The 17,826-nt window shown below is 42.5% G+C and overlaps 1 protein-coding gene and 1 long non-coding RNA gene across 23 annotated transcripts; one reads left to right on the top strand and one right to left on the bottom strand.

Moving 5' to 3' along the window:
• Positions 1–162: 162 nt before the first annotated feature.
• LOC117226503 (uncharacterized) lies at positions 163–16,068 on the bottom strand. 9 transcript variants are annotated; one of them, XM_033480879.2, is made up of 13 exons: positions 15,930–16,068; positions 14,247–14,289; positions 6,913–7,063; positions 6,631–6,844; positions 6,313–6,408; positions 5,744–5,981; positions 5,379–5,680; positions 3,372–5,303; positions 3,191–3,302; positions 2,777–3,119; positions 2,468–2,708; positions 1,520–2,394; positions 163–1,301 (listed from the first exon to the last, which is right to left on the bottom strand). In XM_033480879.2, the coding sequence occupies exons 1-13, from the start codon at positions 15,933–15,935 to the stop codon at positions 1,127–1,129; spliced, it is 4,728 nt and encodes a 1,575-aa protein (XP_033336770.2). In that variant the 5' UTR covers positions 15,936–16,068; the 3' UTR covers positions 163–1,126. The 9 variants fall into 9 exon arrangements, with proteins under 9 accessions (XP_033336770.2, XP_033336777.2, XP_033336768.2 ...); XM_033480886.2 differs by lacking the exon at positions 14,247–14,289 and having other exon boundaries at positions 15,930–16,067; XM_033480877.2 differs by lacking the exons at positions 14,247–14,289; positions 15,930–16,068 and adding an exon at positions 10,810–10,987.
• On the top strand, positions 7,457–17,597 carry LOC117226530 (uncharacterized). 14 transcript variants are annotated; one of them, XR_013032578.1, is made up of 9 exons: positions 7,457–7,582; positions 8,804–9,520; positions 9,604–9,967; positions 10,045–10,312; positions 10,401–10,475; positions 10,580–12,379; positions 14,445–15,328; positions 15,586–16,022; positions 16,096–17,126. It is a non-coding gene; the product is annotated as an uncharacterized LOC117226530 (long non-coding RNA). The 14 variants fall into 14 exon arrangements; XR_013032582.1 differs by having other exon boundaries at positions 7,463–7,582; positions 9,316–9,520; XR_013032581.1 differs by lacking the exon at positions 7,457–7,582 and adding an exon at positions 7,668–7,762 and having other exon boundaries at positions 9,316–9,520.
• The last annotated feature ends 229 nt before the right edge of the window (positions 17,598–17,826 follow it).

Here is a 17,826-nt window from a genome sequence, read left to right as displayed (position 1 = left end):
GAAAATATCGAAAACAATCGAGATTCAGTTTGAGTTCAGGCAATATAGTTGCAACGTGATTTATTTTGCACACTACGTGTATTCGTAATACTGTTATATTCTAAAGAAACAGGATGCCTTACAGGAAGTATACTATGATGCAGAGGAAGTATACAAAAACGATTTACAATTACAATTGTAGACTTTATTTGATTATACTGTGTATGCTATTCCGCATACGAAAGAATACATGAAGCAAGTAAAAAAATGTGATTTTAGCAAACCACAAGCGCGCGACGATAATAATTTATACACCAGATAAAATTAAAAAATGAGAGACGGTCGTTAAACAACACAATGCGACGTACGGAATCGATACTCGACTAAAAATATAAGTCACAACGGTAAAAATAAAAAATTCGACGTTTTACACTCCGCACGATCGCAGTTGATAAACCTTACTCGCCTATACACTATGATCACAGTTACATTCATAATAATCGTAAGTTATTACATGTCATTACCGTCTTTATCAACCGTAATTATTATCATATATTTTTACTGTATATATGTACATTTCTGGTTATAAATAGGTGTATGTTCAATTTCATTAAATATAATCTGGTTTGAAAGCCTATGACTAGCGATACCTATTTTCTCTTTCATACTCTGATGATGTTTCTGTGAGTGATATAATACTATTCGCAGTTTCCGATATAAAGTCGAAGCGATTCAAACAATTATGAGTAATAACTAGACTGCGGAAATTTATGCGTCTGCAGCGTCTATTATTGATTCATTGAAATGCAGTCGAACGAAGACATAAGCCTCTTCAATGTAACTGTGCAGGACAGGAAAATAAAATTCTAAACACGTATTCGTTCTGATGAAGAAATAAAATCGTTCTGATAAAAAGAAATAAAACATTGAAAGTATACTGAGCTGACATGAAAGTCCGCGGTCTAGTAATAACAATTACTATATGATATCTTTAGAAACAATTCTATGCCTTTCCTTTGATACACTGTACACGATTTCTTCTCCTTATTCTTCGCCTCATTGAATATATTATCTCCGCGGTTGCGTTTAAGTCTTTGAAACTTTTGTCGCACTAAACGTTACCCCGGCACAGACATTAGGTGTGGGGCTAAGTCTGAATATTGTACACACACCTCCGCGGAACCAGACCTTTCCGATCGCCTTTCGCGCATAATAACCACTTGCTATCCACCTCTAGAAGCACTCTGAGCTTCTCGCCTTCTCCGAACGCGAGGAGTATTTTGTCGTCCGACGAGTTTCTGTGTGTGATAGTGCGCACCTCTCTGGAATCGAGATGCGCAAGCTGTTATTTAACATATCTACAAAACGAAAACAGAGAAAGAAACGAAAAGATTAAGAAACCAATCTGGAAACTGAAAGGGGTGTGGTTCGCAGCGACTGCAACTAAAATCATGAACAATTCAGACTTTCATGAAACTGAAAATAGGTATAAAATAAACCTTGTTCATAATTTTACGTAGAAATTCAATGTTATACTTACTTGATAGCCTTCTTTGCTGGAGGATTTCTCGCAGCAGCAGCAGCAGTGCTGGTTGGTCTTGGCAAAGACGTAGACGCTGCCCGTCTTTGCGGGGACACCATGTTCTTCTCCTTAGACGCTAAACCGTAAGATTTGTATGGTAGAGAACTGGGACGCGCCAAGTGGGTCCGCGCTGTTCCCACATGCTCCTCGTCCACCCTACTGGTACGTTTTGTTGTCTCTTTGTTTCTTAACTCTATAGGCTTTTTTGGTGCAGTTTTCGGCGTCGTCAACATTACAGGTTTCTTCAACGACGGGATACCCGAGACCGGGGACTTTGTATTTTTAGCGAGCACTGTATTCGATTGCTTTACTGGGGAGGTCAGTAGCCTCGGGATTTTCGATTTCCCCAAACTAGTCGGTGTTCGTGTTGGCGACGATGGCGACGTTGTGACGGGCTGGCTCTTACCCTCCTCCTTTCCGACCATCGACTCCCACTTCTCCTGAATCTTTCTGAATTTTGCTTCTCCGATCATGTTGTCCTCGTCGTCCCTATTATTCTCTGGACTACGAGATTTCGTGCGAGTCACAGGGTGATTGTGTTTGCTCGACGCTCTATTCAATGGTGAATGCTCCAAACTGTCGGTGTAGTCCTCGGAATCCTCGGAAGTCAGCTTGTCTAGAGCCCGGAACGCTTTCGTACCTATGGGATTGCTTAAACGTTTCTTAACTGTTTCCATATCTGACTTATGCTGGCCAGATTTGTCGTCGTAATTGTTGTAGGCGACGCAGGATTTCGGACGTACTTTCCTAGGACTAGAAACTACTGTGCAAACGTCTGTCTTATCAAAATGGTGGTCCTTCGAACTGATGTCCACGTTCCTAAAGTTTACGGCCTGCAAATGTGTTGTTCGAAGCTTTAGCTAAAGATATATAAGTAATAAAGAAATATTTGGCCGCGGTACTTACGCTTATATTATGATTATTTAAATTGCCAAAGCTATTGTGAAGCTGACGATACTGATACAGAAGGTCCAACTGAAATGGGCAGAAAGCTAGGGGGTTTAGACGGTGCAGAAGAGTGTCGACGACCTCGCGCGCGTTTGCATTTGCCAAAGCGCTTACGAATAAGCTATTATTGTTGTAATGCTTCCTCAAGATTGATTCCCTCGTGCACAGGTACGCGAACCACGCGTCTAGAGCTCTTAAACTGATGACATGAGAAAACGTTAATTAATCTAGTGGTCGTGATCGTACTCGTCTAGCACATTCACTTACTTTAATAAACCAAATACAAATGCATGAAACTTTAACATTCCCTCGGTGATAACGTCCTCACCGTTAATTTTTTGTACTAGTTCGTTCAACGTTTTAGTGACTGGTCCCTGCTGAGAAGATGCTTCGACGACCTGCCAAACACTATTCGTTATTGGTCCAAATGTAGAATTTAAGTGTGGCTTCAGTCCGTCCGACATGATGGCGTACAAAGCAGGGCACAAGTGACTAAGACAGATTTGTGCACACTCGCTCTTATCACCGTAATTCTGTCTACTGTGAATAGACTCTCCATTCCAATATTTCAACAATAAATCCACCGCCTTGTTCACCGATAATATCATTTCTGAAAAATTCTCTACATTAGTTGATGACTTCGCTAACAGTAAATGTAAATATGGTCAACATATAATTTACTTTTCTTGTCGTCTAAATCTAATGATCTATTTTCAGGACTCGTGTCCCTCCTCTCTTCTGCAAGCGTACAATCTTTAGTCTGTTCGTTTGGAACCGTATTTAAATTATTGGTCTGGAACGAAAAGAAATCAGGTTAATTTTGAATGTTTTTAAAGATAAAGCATTAAGCCTAATAAGCTACCTTATTGTCTAAGTATTTCTTCCTTTGGTTTACAGCGAAGCTGACAGTCTTTTTCTGAGATTCTAGCATATCGGTAGTTTTGGTAACATCCTTGTTCATTCGAAGAGCTAAGAACTTTCTTACATATGATCTTAATTTAACATCAGGGTCTTCGGTGTCTCCATCGCTGCTCTGCGAGCTGAATCCGCTGCGTTTCAAGTATTCCTCCAGCTGTTTCACGTCGTCCTCGCTATTCTCTGAAGCTTCAGTCTCTATATCTCCAGCGTTGTTTAAATCATTCATCCTTTCGTGGCATTTCTCTTCCATCTCGTCGACATCCTTCTCAGAGTCGATGATTCTTCCACGATACAACTGTAAGTCATTGTTCATGTAATATGGTTCTTGTAAGGACATTCTCTTGTTCGCCTCTGGAGGCTGTTGATCCTCTATCTCTTCCACATCCACCATCTCGAACATGCTGTACCTCTTGCTCGCAGGAACCTTGTTTTTTCTTAAAATACTTCTAGGTAAAGGTGGTCTCGGTGGCACTTTCCCATTAGAGAAGTCAGCTTCGCGATCTCCATGCGGTAAAGAAATGGATCTCTTTGGGAGAGACGGGCAGATCGTCTTAGATTTGCTGACTTGTTTGTACGCCTTCTTATCGTTACTCACTAAACTGGCCTCGGAACTAATACTATCGTAACGGTAAAGATACAACGGGTTTGCCGCGTTGTTCGACATCTGCTGATTCGTTGAGGAGTCGGTCAGAATCGTAGAAGATCCCCGGTACCCAGAGGATGGTTGAGTTGCAGTGCTGCTAGTAGACGACGAATTATTTGGTATAATTTCACTGATGGGTCGAGATTTGTGACGCATCGGCGGTGACAAACAGAACAGCGGCTTCTTCGTCTCTTCATTGATATTGATGTGCTTGGACACTTCGGGCACATCGTGTAGAATCTTCTTGTACTCGATAGGCAGAAGGAATGTCAACGACTCCCAGTCTTTAACATGCGAGAACCCGCGTTGACGCAGGGCGTCTATGTCGTTGCACGAAAACGGTCTACCGGATCTACTCGTATGCTGTCTCCAACTGACCCTGTTTTTCCCATAACACTGCGGCTTCAAAGCTACGTTTTCCATCCGGGTGTCTTTGATATTAAGAAACGATAAATCAGGTAACGCGTAATTTGGGTAAACAACGTATACTGGTTTCTTATTAACAATTGTCTCCCTCACAGACGGATTCTCTTTCTCCGCTGGTGGTTCTGGGAACAATAACGACGTCTGAACCGCATTATCCTCCGTCTCGGCTATCGCCTGAATGCCCGTAGTTTTACAAACCGAATACTTCTTCTCCAAGGATCGGATCCATGCTGTTTTCTTTTGTTGGTCGAATCCATTTGAAATTACATCGAAACTGTTTTGGATGTTCTCGTTATCATGCGTTAAATCTGACTTCGTCATATTTTCAGATAGTTCTTCGACAGATGCCGACGACACCATATCGTCCTTTTGTCCAGCAATTATCCACGAATGCTTTGGAATGTCGTTAGAAATATCTTTCTCCTTCTCTATTTCCTGATTGTTGTGGATCTCTCCTTTCACCCAATTAATAGAGAAGTCGCTTTCCGGTAGTTGGCATTTTGAGGTATTGTTTAGATTTTTCCGTTGTATTTGCGTATTTGTATTAGTACCACTATCACTAGCGCTATTGCTTGTAGGCCATCCGTTATCGCTGGCAGAGTCCGACTGGTCGAAAGTAAGGCTCATGCCGTCTGCACTCATACTCTTCTGTTTCATAAATAATTTGACAAGGCTCAAGTTCTGCAGCTTCTTCCCAGATGAAGCGTGTTCCCCGCTGTCGGAGCATTCTTCGTTAGTTGATCGGCTCATTACGGACCCTGAGCTATGTGACTGTTGTGCATGATTATTTGATTCCGCGGAGTTGACCTGTTAAGAATTATTTCAATTGAAACAATTGTATCTCATTATGCAAATTTAATTTGATTATTCTTCCAGACTTACAGAGAAATTGAGAGGTACATTAATGTGCTGTAGTTGAGTAGCTTGAGTAAGATCCGGTAAGCTTTGACTCCTTTTATTCGTACCGGGTAGAATAGTTCCAACGCCTTGTAAAAATTCGGAATTTGTATTATTATTGCCTGAGGGATGACGAGTCATGATTTTGTTCATGGAAGAATGTTTCAAGTTGCTCCATGTAGTATAAATTTTTGAATCAGAACATGCCATTGATAAATCTAACACGTTCTTTAAGTCGGAATTCCTATTGTAAAATCTTTCTGGCGTCTCGTCATTTTCCTGCTTCTCTGTAAAACGAACCAATGCGATTAGATTAATCTGTTATTACTGTATACTCGAGAATAGTTTACCTTGATTTTCAAAATCTTGAGAGCCATCTGAATACATTGTGATACTACCCTCAAAGGCGATAGTGTAGTTGTCTTTGTTGTTCACTTGGCATGTTAGCAACATATCCTCGCAGTCCAGAGAGTCGACGCTGTAGCTACCACCCGGTGGTAGCACGGGTGTCTCTTTCAGAGGGGAAAATAGCAACGACGATTTGCAAATGGAAATCGTGTCCGTCGTCGAACAGGCTGAATCTTCTCCCTTAAAATCAAATCATATCGTTATTATATTTTACATGCCTATCAATGATTCATCATGCATTTTGCATAACTAGCAGAGCTGATTTTCATGCATCGTATGTTAAATGGCGCAACTCGTTCTATTAGTTGAACAATCTTTTAACATCTTCCTCGTTTATTACGTTCATGAACAAATCAGCTTATACTCATTTTTTTTCAGTGGCCATGCAGAGGAACTGCAACCAAACTTGCACTTTACTCTTGTAATAAGCATAACTCAAGTCAGTTTAAATCTCAGTCTTCATTGTGAACATAGGGTAAAAGAAACTGAACGTTTGCAGCCATTGTCATACCTGGCTGCTGGTATGAGGGCTGATAGATGAACCGATGTCAAGCTTTTCCATAACAGATCCAGATATACTGGCATATCGTTCCCTTTGATAGTTAAACTGCCACGAAATTGGAATACACAATATGTTTAGAACAAACTAACTGTGATTTACATAAATATCATGTAAGATCTTTTCTATATAGACAAGACATTTTGTGAAACAACCATTTATCTCCATTTGAGCAGTAGAGCAACTTCAATTGCAACATAACATCGAGAATGATAGATTCTGCTATTGATAGCATTATGCTACTGACCCAATGATCTCCATTATATTTACCTCCGAATGCTGAACTGGATCGGTGCACATAACAGGCAGAGCTGTAAGCAAAGTATGAATGTCTGCAGTACGAAAACTTTCCATATCGATTTCTGCCAAGTTAGCATCCAGATTGCGGGCCAGGTCATCGTAGTAACCCAAATCCTCTCGAGTGTACGAAGCAGAGAGCGAGGACAATACACTAGGATGAATATGAAGCCCTCCATCTCTGAAGCTAAAATTTTACACGCAATTACAAAAGCTCTACTGAAAACAATTGATATACAAACATTCTGTACATACCCATAATCGACAAACCACTGATAATCTACATTATCCTGTACAAATTCAGAACTAATCAAGTCGTGTTGTATAGAATCTGTGGCAGGATTAGAATTGCAATCGGAGCCTGGTGTTTGTGGATCTTCCATCACTGCAGCCCCTTTGCCTACACCTGTAACACATAATGTTGCATAAATTAATGACAACAAAGCAAATGATGTTAAATTTAAAAAATACAGCTGCAGCAGTAACAACAACACAACAATAGGGCATAAGTCACATACACAAAGTATTGAAATTCTTTAAGCATGTTTGCCTTTTCTGGTACATTGCAAACGTCGTATTTCCTAAAGCATTGTAATGTCAACAATTACGCGATTGGGTCGGCCGTAATCCCATTGTTTACGATCGGTGACAAGTCTCCGCAGGTATAAGACTGAGTCGCATCTCCTGGTCTATGCGTAAAATGGGTCACGTGGGTAAACAAACACAGCCAAATTTTAAGACGCATCGTCGCATTATCGAGAGGAGGAGGTCACTCTACCTAACAACTGATTCATTATATGTGTAACGCGCACAGAGCGAACACGGATTCACGATAACCGTCAACTACACCATTTCTACGGTGCTGGAAGAGTGGGAATCGGTGAATTAGTCCCGATAAAACCACCGACGACGCACTGATAAGGATGTAAGTATTTTCCTCATCCGCTGTCCACCCGTCGAACGTTCAGGATAAAGTAGAATTGTCAGCCAATGACGTCAGGCTAAGGTTATGGCGGACGTATTGGAGCGAGCGCGTTCGTGCTCCGTATCGGGGATGATCAAGGCTGCGCGTCATTGTGGTGTTCTTAAGAGGGCGTGTTTTAAGGTTAGCTGTCACGTAATAAATAATTAATCGATCGACTGGAGCATGGTACTTTTAGATTAGGCAATCGGCAACGTCTTCGAATGCGCATGCACAGAAATCGGTCTCGAAACTCTTTTCTTTGAGCGACAACTTACATCTTAAGGAAACTTAAAATAAGTCATGCGTTGTTTTGAAGCATGCATAATGCGATAACCACGATAAGAGCTTTTAACCGCACAATGATCGGCCAACGAATCGATATGTCATGTCAAAAACATTGCAGATATGTGCGATCAAGGCAAAGTATAATCGATTCAAATTTTCCATTGATCGATGAAATCAGTCGAGAGAGAACATTGTCGTCTTGTGATTCGATTGAATGCCTCTGTTTATCGCGATAAATCGTAAACGTACAGTAGGTTAGGTCTTATCGAGAACATGGTGTAAGAATACTTTACTCGCCCACTGTCAGGTAATTATTTAACCATCTTTGCATTGTCGCGGTAACGGTGTTGTAACTCATGTACTATCATTTATAGTTAGTAGATGAAAGAGTGATAAATTGCTACGATGATAGGTAGTAGGTTTTTGTAGATGTTGTGACCCAGAAAAGATGAGAAAAGAGCGTAGTTTCAACGTAAACCAACAACCGTACCTCGAATAATTCGTTTCCACCGCATCGCCACGGTCGCTGGACTCTGGTTCTACGGAAAATATTTACACCAGATAAATGTTAACCGAAAACACTGATGCCCACGACCATATGGCGACAACCCGCCCGTTACTCATAGTATAGTATATGTAGTATGTTAGAAATTCATTTTAACTGCGCCTACGGAGCGCACGGTTTGCTTGGCGCGGCGCATGAGCATTACCGATCAAGCGCAAAGGGTGGGCAAAAGGAAATCGAATACAATGTTTGAATTAAGGTTACAATGCGATTCATTGAAAAGATATTTAGTCGCTAAAATTCAAAGACAGTATTCAATCTACCTGTGAATATCAAAAAATGTATCTAAACAAGCTACGAAATTTTGTTTATGGCATATCTGAATTTTTTAGTAATGTATTAGAAATTTTGGTGGGACTGTCGTTTGCACAAGGAATTTTAAATTTTCGCGGAATAAAACACTAAAAGAAAGAGGACTTTTGACATCGTTTATTCAACGTCTTGTTGCAAGCTTCGATTAATTTTAATTCCGAAGAAAGTCAACGTGACTCGCATTACAAATGACAATTCGACGCTGGAGGAAGCTGCCGCATGTTCGATGGTTCCAAACTGTTAATCGATCGATTGATTGGCAATAAAAGTGCGTATGAAACTTTAATTTGAATTCGAATGTTTCAATTTGAATATTGGAATACGAGTAGTTAAATTTGAATATTTAAGTTTCTCTATCCAAATGTTTATAGCAGTAATATGAAATAAAATGCAGAAGCAGTTGAAAGCAAGAGATTTTCAATCGTTTAAAGACGAAAATAAAAGAGTGAATGAGTTGTCTCGTAGTTCGCAGTCAACAGGTTAGCGAATTCGGTTTTTTCACCTTGGTAGAAAAATGATTCTTGTTGGTTAGTTCTCTGGCAGTGTCGAGGGCACGAGTTAATTTTAGCGAGGCGTTGAACGAGCTACGAGGGAAGGCGGGGGAATGAAATTGAGGAGCCGAAATTCGCAAGCCGACGAAAATTTTACGCGTGCGAAATATAATCCGGGAATACTTTTGCCAGGGGAAACGGTTCGTTTCGTTGGCTCGTGTTTATGTTTCGCGATTTTCTGGTGAGGTGAGTTAGCCAGACTTTATTCGGAAATCAGTGTCTGTTGTCTTCGTGGAACATACGTTTCTATTTATCTGCGTTTTTTTCAGGGAGCTTGTCCGAGCTTACATTTTGAAAGCAAGACATATATGCTTTTGTACGACGCACATATAGCCATCCCGCTTTGCCAGATAGCAAATGTGCGAATATTTAAAAGCAGTGACACTGAGAGAAAGAGATAGAGAGAGAGAGAGAGAGAGAGAGAGAGAGAGAGAGAGAGAGCGCGCAGAAGAAGCAGCAGCGTGGCAAAAGCCTCTGGAAATGGTGTAGAAGACTCCCACAGAGTTTGCTACTGGAAATAGTATGATGCGACGCCATTTCTCACGCAAGGCTGTGGGAGAGAAGTTTTTTAACTTTGGGTTAACCGACTCTTTTCGTCCCTAAACGAGAAGGAAACGGCTGACACATTCTTAGGTAGTCGTAAATTACTTTCTACGCCTCTGAGGGATTATACAAGGGGTCTTCAATACAGTAGCTTTGTTTGTCTCTAGGAAACCTGAAGTGTTCCACCACTTGGAATGAAACGAGAAAGATACCTTTCTTTGTAAATAGTCTCGATGACCAATTATCTAGTAACTAATTTTCCATGAGAGCTTCGTAACAAAACTGTTCTCCGTTAAGACATTTGATCGATGATCTCGTGCTCGCGATACGCCAATGCTTGCTGGTAAATTAACACCACTGGATGAGGATAAGTGTGATGTAATGCGAGCATCGCGAACACGTAGAAGTGACACAGCCGGGCTTAAACGGTTACAGGTATATCGTGGATTTTTACGCTGTTAAACATTCCAACGATATTAAACGCGGACTTAATAATCTTGTTCCGTTCGTTATGTCTTTTTAGCTGAACTTGAACGTCGACGATGTTGTCGTTTCTATGTCAGTAGTGGTGGATGCGTGGGAGTGATTGCACACACAGGTGAGAAGTATGCTACAGAAGTTTTGCGAATATTCTCGGATACTTGGCGGCAGTTCTTTAACAATATATAGAGCGCTAGTAATAACTTGTGCATTAATTTTCAGCAACAAGTCAAGGACTCACGACTGATGTTGTCCCGAGGACATTGGAAAACATAAGACGCAGAACCCTTGGAAGAAGATCCAATAAAAATTAGATTAACCTGGGATCATATGCTTTTTCATCTTAAAGCGTTAATCGGACAGATGCTACCGGATATCAGCCGACTTACGACCTTGTGTTCCAAGTTAGAGATTAGTTTGCCATGCTACGATAATGATGTCAATGCTCTTACGATTGTACAGGAAACAGTTGCATCTTTGACCGGTCTTCCTCCGATATTTAGTTTCCTGTCCCTTCCGTTTGCGATAAAAGATCGGCGGTCTCGGCGGCGATTGCAATGGCGGGCTCACCCGGCCTACAGAAAATTCGGCTATTTTCATGATGATGCACAGCAGCAGCACTATCATCATTTGTCAATGTTTAATAATTTCGTTATCCGGTCGTGTTACAACATAGTAACGCTTTCACGATTGGATAACGATCAATAGTTATTCTCACTGTTATCGTGTCCGATTAACAATCACCGCACAGTTTGTAAAATCAGCGAACAGAAAACAAAGAGTAACAGTACAAAAGACGAGAAGGCAGAGTTGCCTCTGTTTACCAATCGTCCGGTCGCGAAGACAACGAATCTCGCTGGTCCATCGTTTGAGATTGTTCACTTTTCATTATTCCAGCCGCGGCGGTGTACATTTACCACTCGAAAGAGTTACATCACGGACTCGCAAGTGTTTCCCGCTGCACTCGACACGTCGTCTTTGCCCGGCACGCTCTCCAACATGAAAGATGCGTTGCACCTTTGACGAATAGAAACACACCGGCGGAACCACTGTCGATTTACTCCTCTGCGAGCCAGCCGATGACACCTTTCAAAAGATCCCTTTGTTTACCGGACAAGGCACGAAGGCAGCGGTGCAGCTCGCACACGGCTTACGCCTCCAATAGCGAGGCCCACCGTTGCGACTGCACCCATCTCGTTGCTTTTTACCGACCGGAGGACCGTCCCGTGTTTTCTAGGTCCACAGAACTATGTTTTTAGCCCTTTAACCCGAGGACTTCGATGCAGCGAGTTCGTCGAACCCACTCAGCCCGAAATCCTTAACACTTTATCTGTCGGCAATGATTTATTAACGGTCTTTGAAAAATTTACACGCGGTTAAAAGGGGGAAGACTGCAGAATATCTTCCCTCTTGGATACGAGTTTGCCGTTTCGCAACAAGATAACAAGAACATTTTGCGCAATTGTATCGAAGATTTCGGACTTGGACGTTATAATCTGCAAACGCTCTGCAAATCGGAGATTGTTAAACCGACATCAACGAGACGAGCTTTATCGAGAATGATTCAGATATTACCCGGAAGTAGTGATAGGAAGTGTCGGTTACAATCTGTTAGGAAACAATGTCGAAACATGTTTTTCGGTGTCGAGCTGTACGACGAATAGTAATAATAGTTGTTACGTCAGCAGACGCGTTCAACCGCCTAAATTGCAACAAGTGGCGAGGCAATTGTTTCGAGTTAATCGAACGTTAAGATAACGGGGGATATTCGACCGAGCGATTAATACGTTCGAGTACGGGCGGAGACGATAAAAACTGTCGGAACGTTGAGTCACACGTTCTATAATTGCGTTAATCGGGTCTGCGGATGATTTCGCGAAACTCTATATTTATCGCGGATGAGAACAACAGACTGTATAAAATATTCCGCGAAAGTTTCACTTTCCTAGAAAGAAAAGTCGTGTGCGAAAAGGAAGAATGCAATTGACCGATGATGGTGAATCGTTAACGACGAGTATATCGGTAAGCTCGTGCGATTTATTTCGGCCGTGCCGGCGGTAAACAATACTTCAGGGGCACTCATTAGAGTAAGTACGCGGCCGCCGCTGCGATAGAGGATGTGCGAGGCGTAACGACTCGTTGAATCGGAATTAATTTCCCCTGGCCGGTAAATGAACGTCGACCTATGATCGAATGTATATCGAGTGGCATTCAAAAAACGGGACAAACATCACTCCCCTCTTCCTCGATGCATACGTTGCCGCGCGTCGGGGACACGCGATGCAATTGGATCGATCGGTGGTGAAAGAGAGAGGGCGAACCTGTATGCAGCGGTTCCTCACAAAGGAGAGACCTTACGTCTACAGAGAACACACAGAGTAACGCACGAAAACACAAAGAAAAATCGCAGTCCAGCACTGGCTGCATCGAACATGAACGAAAACTGGTCACTGTCCAATCGGTTGGTTCAGCGAACGATTCCACCGACTTATCGCGACGATCCCATCGAGAGCCATTCGTACAGGAACACACACTTGACACACCACGATCGCTAGAATGCACTGTGGCAAAGTGGTTTCCGATGAGTTAATCCGCTCCGATGATTACGAGCACACCGCGTTCGACCGATGATAGCGGACACACGCGCAACTGAATTTTTCCTTCGCGTTTATTTTGGCGGAATCGCTTTCTGGACCGCAGTCTGACTCAGACTGCCCTAACAGCACGCGTCCCGCGCGGGAGAGCGTTTGCACACGGCACGACACGACGCGGAGTTTAATCTCTATTAATAAATACCCGCTCCGCCTCGGCCGGAATAGAGAGCAGCTCTATTCCGCTCGCTCATTCAACGCATATAACGCGCTCGTGTTTCGTATCGAGGGCCCTTTCCACCCTCTGACCCTTTCTCGAATCTCTCGGGTTGATTTTGACCCGGGCTCTGCTAGCCTCTCCGCGGATACTGCCGGAGCTGGGCGAATATTTGACGCGCTGCACAATTTGTGCATCGGGGCGAGGCCTGTCCCTCTCGTGCTATCACGTTTGAAATATTTCGAGGCATCGAGCAACGTTCGCTCCGATAATTAGCCGCTAATCGTTAGGCACCCCAAGTTTACGAGTTGTTAAGCTTGGGCCGACACGTCTTGTATCGTCGAGCGATTTCGATTTCATGGCATCGCGGGGAGATCACCGTGAACCCTCGCGGAAAGGTTACGGGATTCGCAAAGTTCTCGGGAAGGTTATTTTAGCTAATGATTGCGTAATTGCCGGGAAATCGGTAAAACGGAACGGGAAATCGATGCGAGATCGATTCGGTTGATGGACGCTGTTGTGGCGGACAGATAGAAAGAAGAAGCGGGACGCGCCGAAATAATCCCGTTTGCCACAATCGCATTATAAGGTTCCCTTTGCGCCTAGTGTACTCGAAATGACTTCGGACAAAGGATATTCCGGGGAACCACAATGCGGTTAGCCGAACAATGCGGATTGGCAATGTGGATCGTTGAAAAATCAACGATCCTCGACAACATCGAACGATTTTCGCGTTGCTAAACTTTGATGCCTTGAAGCCGATGTAACGTCGATTCCGAGAATCTCGGTGATTCCTTTAATGAATCTCGGTGGGTTCGTTTAATTGCAACGTGAGATGCACAAGCGTATGTCCGCAGTCTATCGACTACTCGTGCGCAGGGTGAAAAACAAGCTTGAATACCATTAAAATCGAATGCAACGGAGGAGCATGTTGAAGAGGTTGCGCAGCATGAAAATAAAAATGTTCTAGCTACAAAGCGCTACGAAAAATAGCTTGCTTCGACTGTTTGAAGATTGATCTGCATTGTAAATAGGTCGTGAGAAGTATAAATCACGGGAACGTATGCGCATCCGAACTCACCAACGTGGTCTCCGTTGCCGCAGACAATATCTGTCGCCAAGGCCTGAAAAATATTATCGACTTATTAATTAGCCTACCCGTACAACGTTCCAAAATATTTTCTTGTCCGAACCGAAATATATTGGGAACATTGCGACGGTATTTCACAATGGATTTCGATAGTCACCGGACGATAACTTTCTTTCTTTTCGGTTTTAGGTACTTAGAGAAGAAATCCACATTCTCGAGCTGTTTCGTGTTTCACGCGTTATAAAACGCGACGCTATTTTTAAACCTTCACAAGTGCAACGAAGGAGTGTACTCCCGAAAGACTCTCCGGTGCATTTCCCTTTGCCGAGGACCAAGACGAGTATCGTTAAAGGAAAAATACTTCTCGTTCCTGTGCCGTGCGGGCGAGGGCACAATCATTTTGGAATTCGATACGGAATGAACGCAAGGAACGACTGGAACCCGAGTCATCGAGCTCTCCGACCCGTTATTGCGATTGCTCCGATCAATTTACGAATTTCGCGTGGCTGATCTTTCATGGAATCGTTCCCTTAACTCTTTCCTGAAGTTTCTTTAACTCGTAGCAATTTATTTTACTGATTTAATCTCGGTTGTATACAACAGCAACTTTAGTCATTTATTTTCTATTCCAGTCAGTTGCCAGCAAATTAGAGACAACGTTTCTGGGACCAAAGATAAGGACTACTCGGAACCGCAAAAGGTTAAGGAATCGCAGTAACCGAGATAAGGCTTGTCCGGATACGTGGGGTTTGCAATTCCGTAGCATGTTTCTTTCTGCGTCCCACATGGCTTTGTTTCGTTCTCTCCTTTTTGGACGGTGCATAAAAAAATCCGAGAGAGAGAGAGAGAGAAAGAGAGAATAAAGACATCGGAATCGTAATTAACTCACTGAACAACAACCGGCAGGCGATTCTCGGCTAACAAAACCCGAAGAGTGCTTGGGGGAACAAGGTCACCCGATCCCAACGAGAGATCACGTCTGGAAAAGACAGAGAGATAGAGAGAGGAGAGCTATAGGAATCGTTTCTTGGTACACTTTATCTTCCGCTTGCCGTGGTCCGAGGAATCGATCGGTATTGTCTTGTTTAACCCCTTATAGGGCATAATCCCTGGGTCACCGAAAAGATACTGTCCCGGAGAGCACAGTCTCCGCGTTATCTACGTTTTTTGTCAAATGATAATCTCGAAAGAAAATCTTAGTTCTATGTGACACTGTTAGTTATGAATCATAGGTTTCTAAACTTCGTGAGACAATAGCCCGATGAATAGCGTGTTAATTATCAATCACGAAGATCGATCGACTGATTTTTATCTTTAAAATTTATTACAGGAGATAGCAGACCAGCGAAGATGATTGACCAACGCAGTCAGCGAAGATGATTATTCCTAAGGAGACCCAAGGACTACGCTGTTTTATCGAGACCAACGAGACCGAAGGAACGATCGTACAGCAGAGCTTTCTGGATTATAAGTAACCTTCGCATCGATTTTATCCACGGCACGGAGGTCAATGACGTATTAGGTCCTACGATTGCGACTATGGGGGCAATATACTAACAGCAATCCTCTTTTCAGGTTCCAGTCGGAGAGAGAGAGAGTTTGTCATGTTGGGACGAGAGGAACGCCCACGCGAGCTAGAAACCGAGTCGATAGTCGGAGGCAGCAAGTACTCACGTTCATGGTGAAGGGACAGCTGACAGTCGATCCACGCAACACACTCGACACTGCCACCAATTATGACATCGCGGGATGAATATCGCAGACGTGGTACACGATAGAACGATCGGTCAGCGGTATACGCATGTCACACGGATAAAAATCACGAAAGATGTACTTTCAGGAATGCATATTCTGAGTCACTCCGTCGAAGAGAAAGCCAGCCCCTCCCTGACTGCAACACACAACCCCTGTATGCTAGACGCGCATGCTCTTCACTGAACGCGGCTCGCAGCACGACGAAAGGGGATGATATTCCCCTTCGGCCCTTGTCTAAGCTGACTCGGTTTCCCTTAGGGCGCTGGTAAGTTTCAAGCACGAACACCCCCGCCAGTAGTTACAGCTGGTATCCATGCGAAGGGCGCGACGATAAGGAACTGTTGGTGATCCGGGCAACCCTTAGCGTTACCGCTACCACGCGCGCATGTCTCGACTCGACACCCTCCACGGACGTCTATGATCGAACAACTGATCCACAATTTGCTCCCTTCCTCCTTTCCGAGCTCTACCACGAATTCGTTGCCCCGTTATCTCTTTTTGTTGTCGGGCCCTTCCTCGTGTCCCTCTGCCAATGACAGAACGCGCCTATGAGTAACCGCTAACAAACGATAACGGTGGAACAATGGAACGGCATTCTTAGCTGGCGATACGATTCTACTCCTCAAGGCGAACGATCGTGCCACGATTGCGAACCTACTCTTCGCATTATATTGATTTTCTCCGACTTCGATAGCCCCCGCTGGAAAGGTTGTTATACTTCCTCGCATGACCCGTACCTGGGTGCCTAGGAGTTCTGACTAATGACGAGGACGATAGCAACGAACGTTCCGTGTAAACACTAATCGTTGTTCGATGAATGTGCACTGAAAATGCGTTGCAATACACCCTGTAGAAACTAGAGTTCAATTATCAAAAATGTTCTTTTCTTTTCTTTTTAGAGACAAAATTTAATTAGACCGCGTTTGTTAAACATCTTTTGTCTCTAAAGAGCACCTGATAATCATATTTTCATTAAAGAATAAGCGTAGAGTATTTTATTTTATTTATTTCTAAATTTAGTTAAACGTTCAGGTTTCACGTGAAAAAACTCAGCATACGTTTATGTAGTAGTTTATGTATTTAAAAAACGATTAAAAATAATGTTTGCTTCAAGAACTAAGTTTCTACTATTTTATTTAACTTTTTGTACTAGTAAAAAGATTATTATATATACCATGGAAAAATAGTGCACACGCTTTTTAAATAGTTTCTGTGTTTAAAAAACCATATACAATAATATTTACTTCAAAAAATCAATGTATAATATATCCATAGTTTAATGAGCGCATAGAGATGATTCATAAGTAGCGCTTCTTGATTTGGGTGATTAGCCAATGAGATTGCTTATACGCTCAGCTAATCAGCGCTCAGCATTTTGAAAACGGGTCCAATCAGGTAGCAAATGTGAAATATGAGTTCAGTCAGTCACCACGCGTCGTTTAAACCGTACTTTCGCTGTCAAGGTGAAGCGTAGAAGTTAAATATTTACTATTGAATTGGTTAAATTTGTTAAATAAGTATTCCAATATTGAGCAGTGTTATCACAGGACACCCGAAATTTCTTGTTGAAAGTGGGAACCGCTATGGAAATAATTCTATACTGTTGCGAGGGCTTTAGAAACAATGACCAAGGTATGTAATAAACTAATAATTTCAATTTTCTGTACTTTAAGTTATGTACAGAGCATTTTTAAAGAAATAGCAATAATAGAGAGTTCGATGTTTGTACCGAAACAAGGTTTTTATTATCTCTCGTTAGGTACAAAATAAATATACTTTTATAAAAAATATAAATCTTCCATACAATTCGTTACAA

Source organism: Megalopta genalis, chromosome 2, assembly GCF_051020955.1.
Source record: "Megalopta genalis isolate 19385.01 chromosome 2, iyMegGena1_principal, whole genome shotgun sequence".
In the NCBI taxonomy this organism is placed as follows: Eukaryota; Metazoa; Arthropoda; class Insecta; order Hymenoptera; family Halictidae; genus Megalopta; species Megalopta genalis.
Note: the sequence above shows the minus strand (reverse complement) of the source record. Positions and strands in the feature narration are given on the sequence as shown.

What these genes read in the sequence shown, in the direction of transcription:
- LOC117226503 (XM_033480877.2), bottom strand. Translation starts at nt 10,987, where the DNA reads ATGATGATAGTGCTGCTGCTGTGCATCATCATGAAAATAGCCGAATTT. An exon ending in GCCCTCATACCAGCAGCCAG is followed by an intron (nt 5,982 to 6,312) that starts GTATGACAATGG and finishes TTTGATTTTAAG; the next exon opens with GGAGAAGATTCAGCCTGTTC. An exon ending in CCAGCAAAGAAGGCTATCAA is followed by an intron (nt 1,302 to 1,519) that starts GTAAGTATAACA and finishes TCTCGATTCCAG; the next exon opens with AGAGGTGCGCACTATCACAC.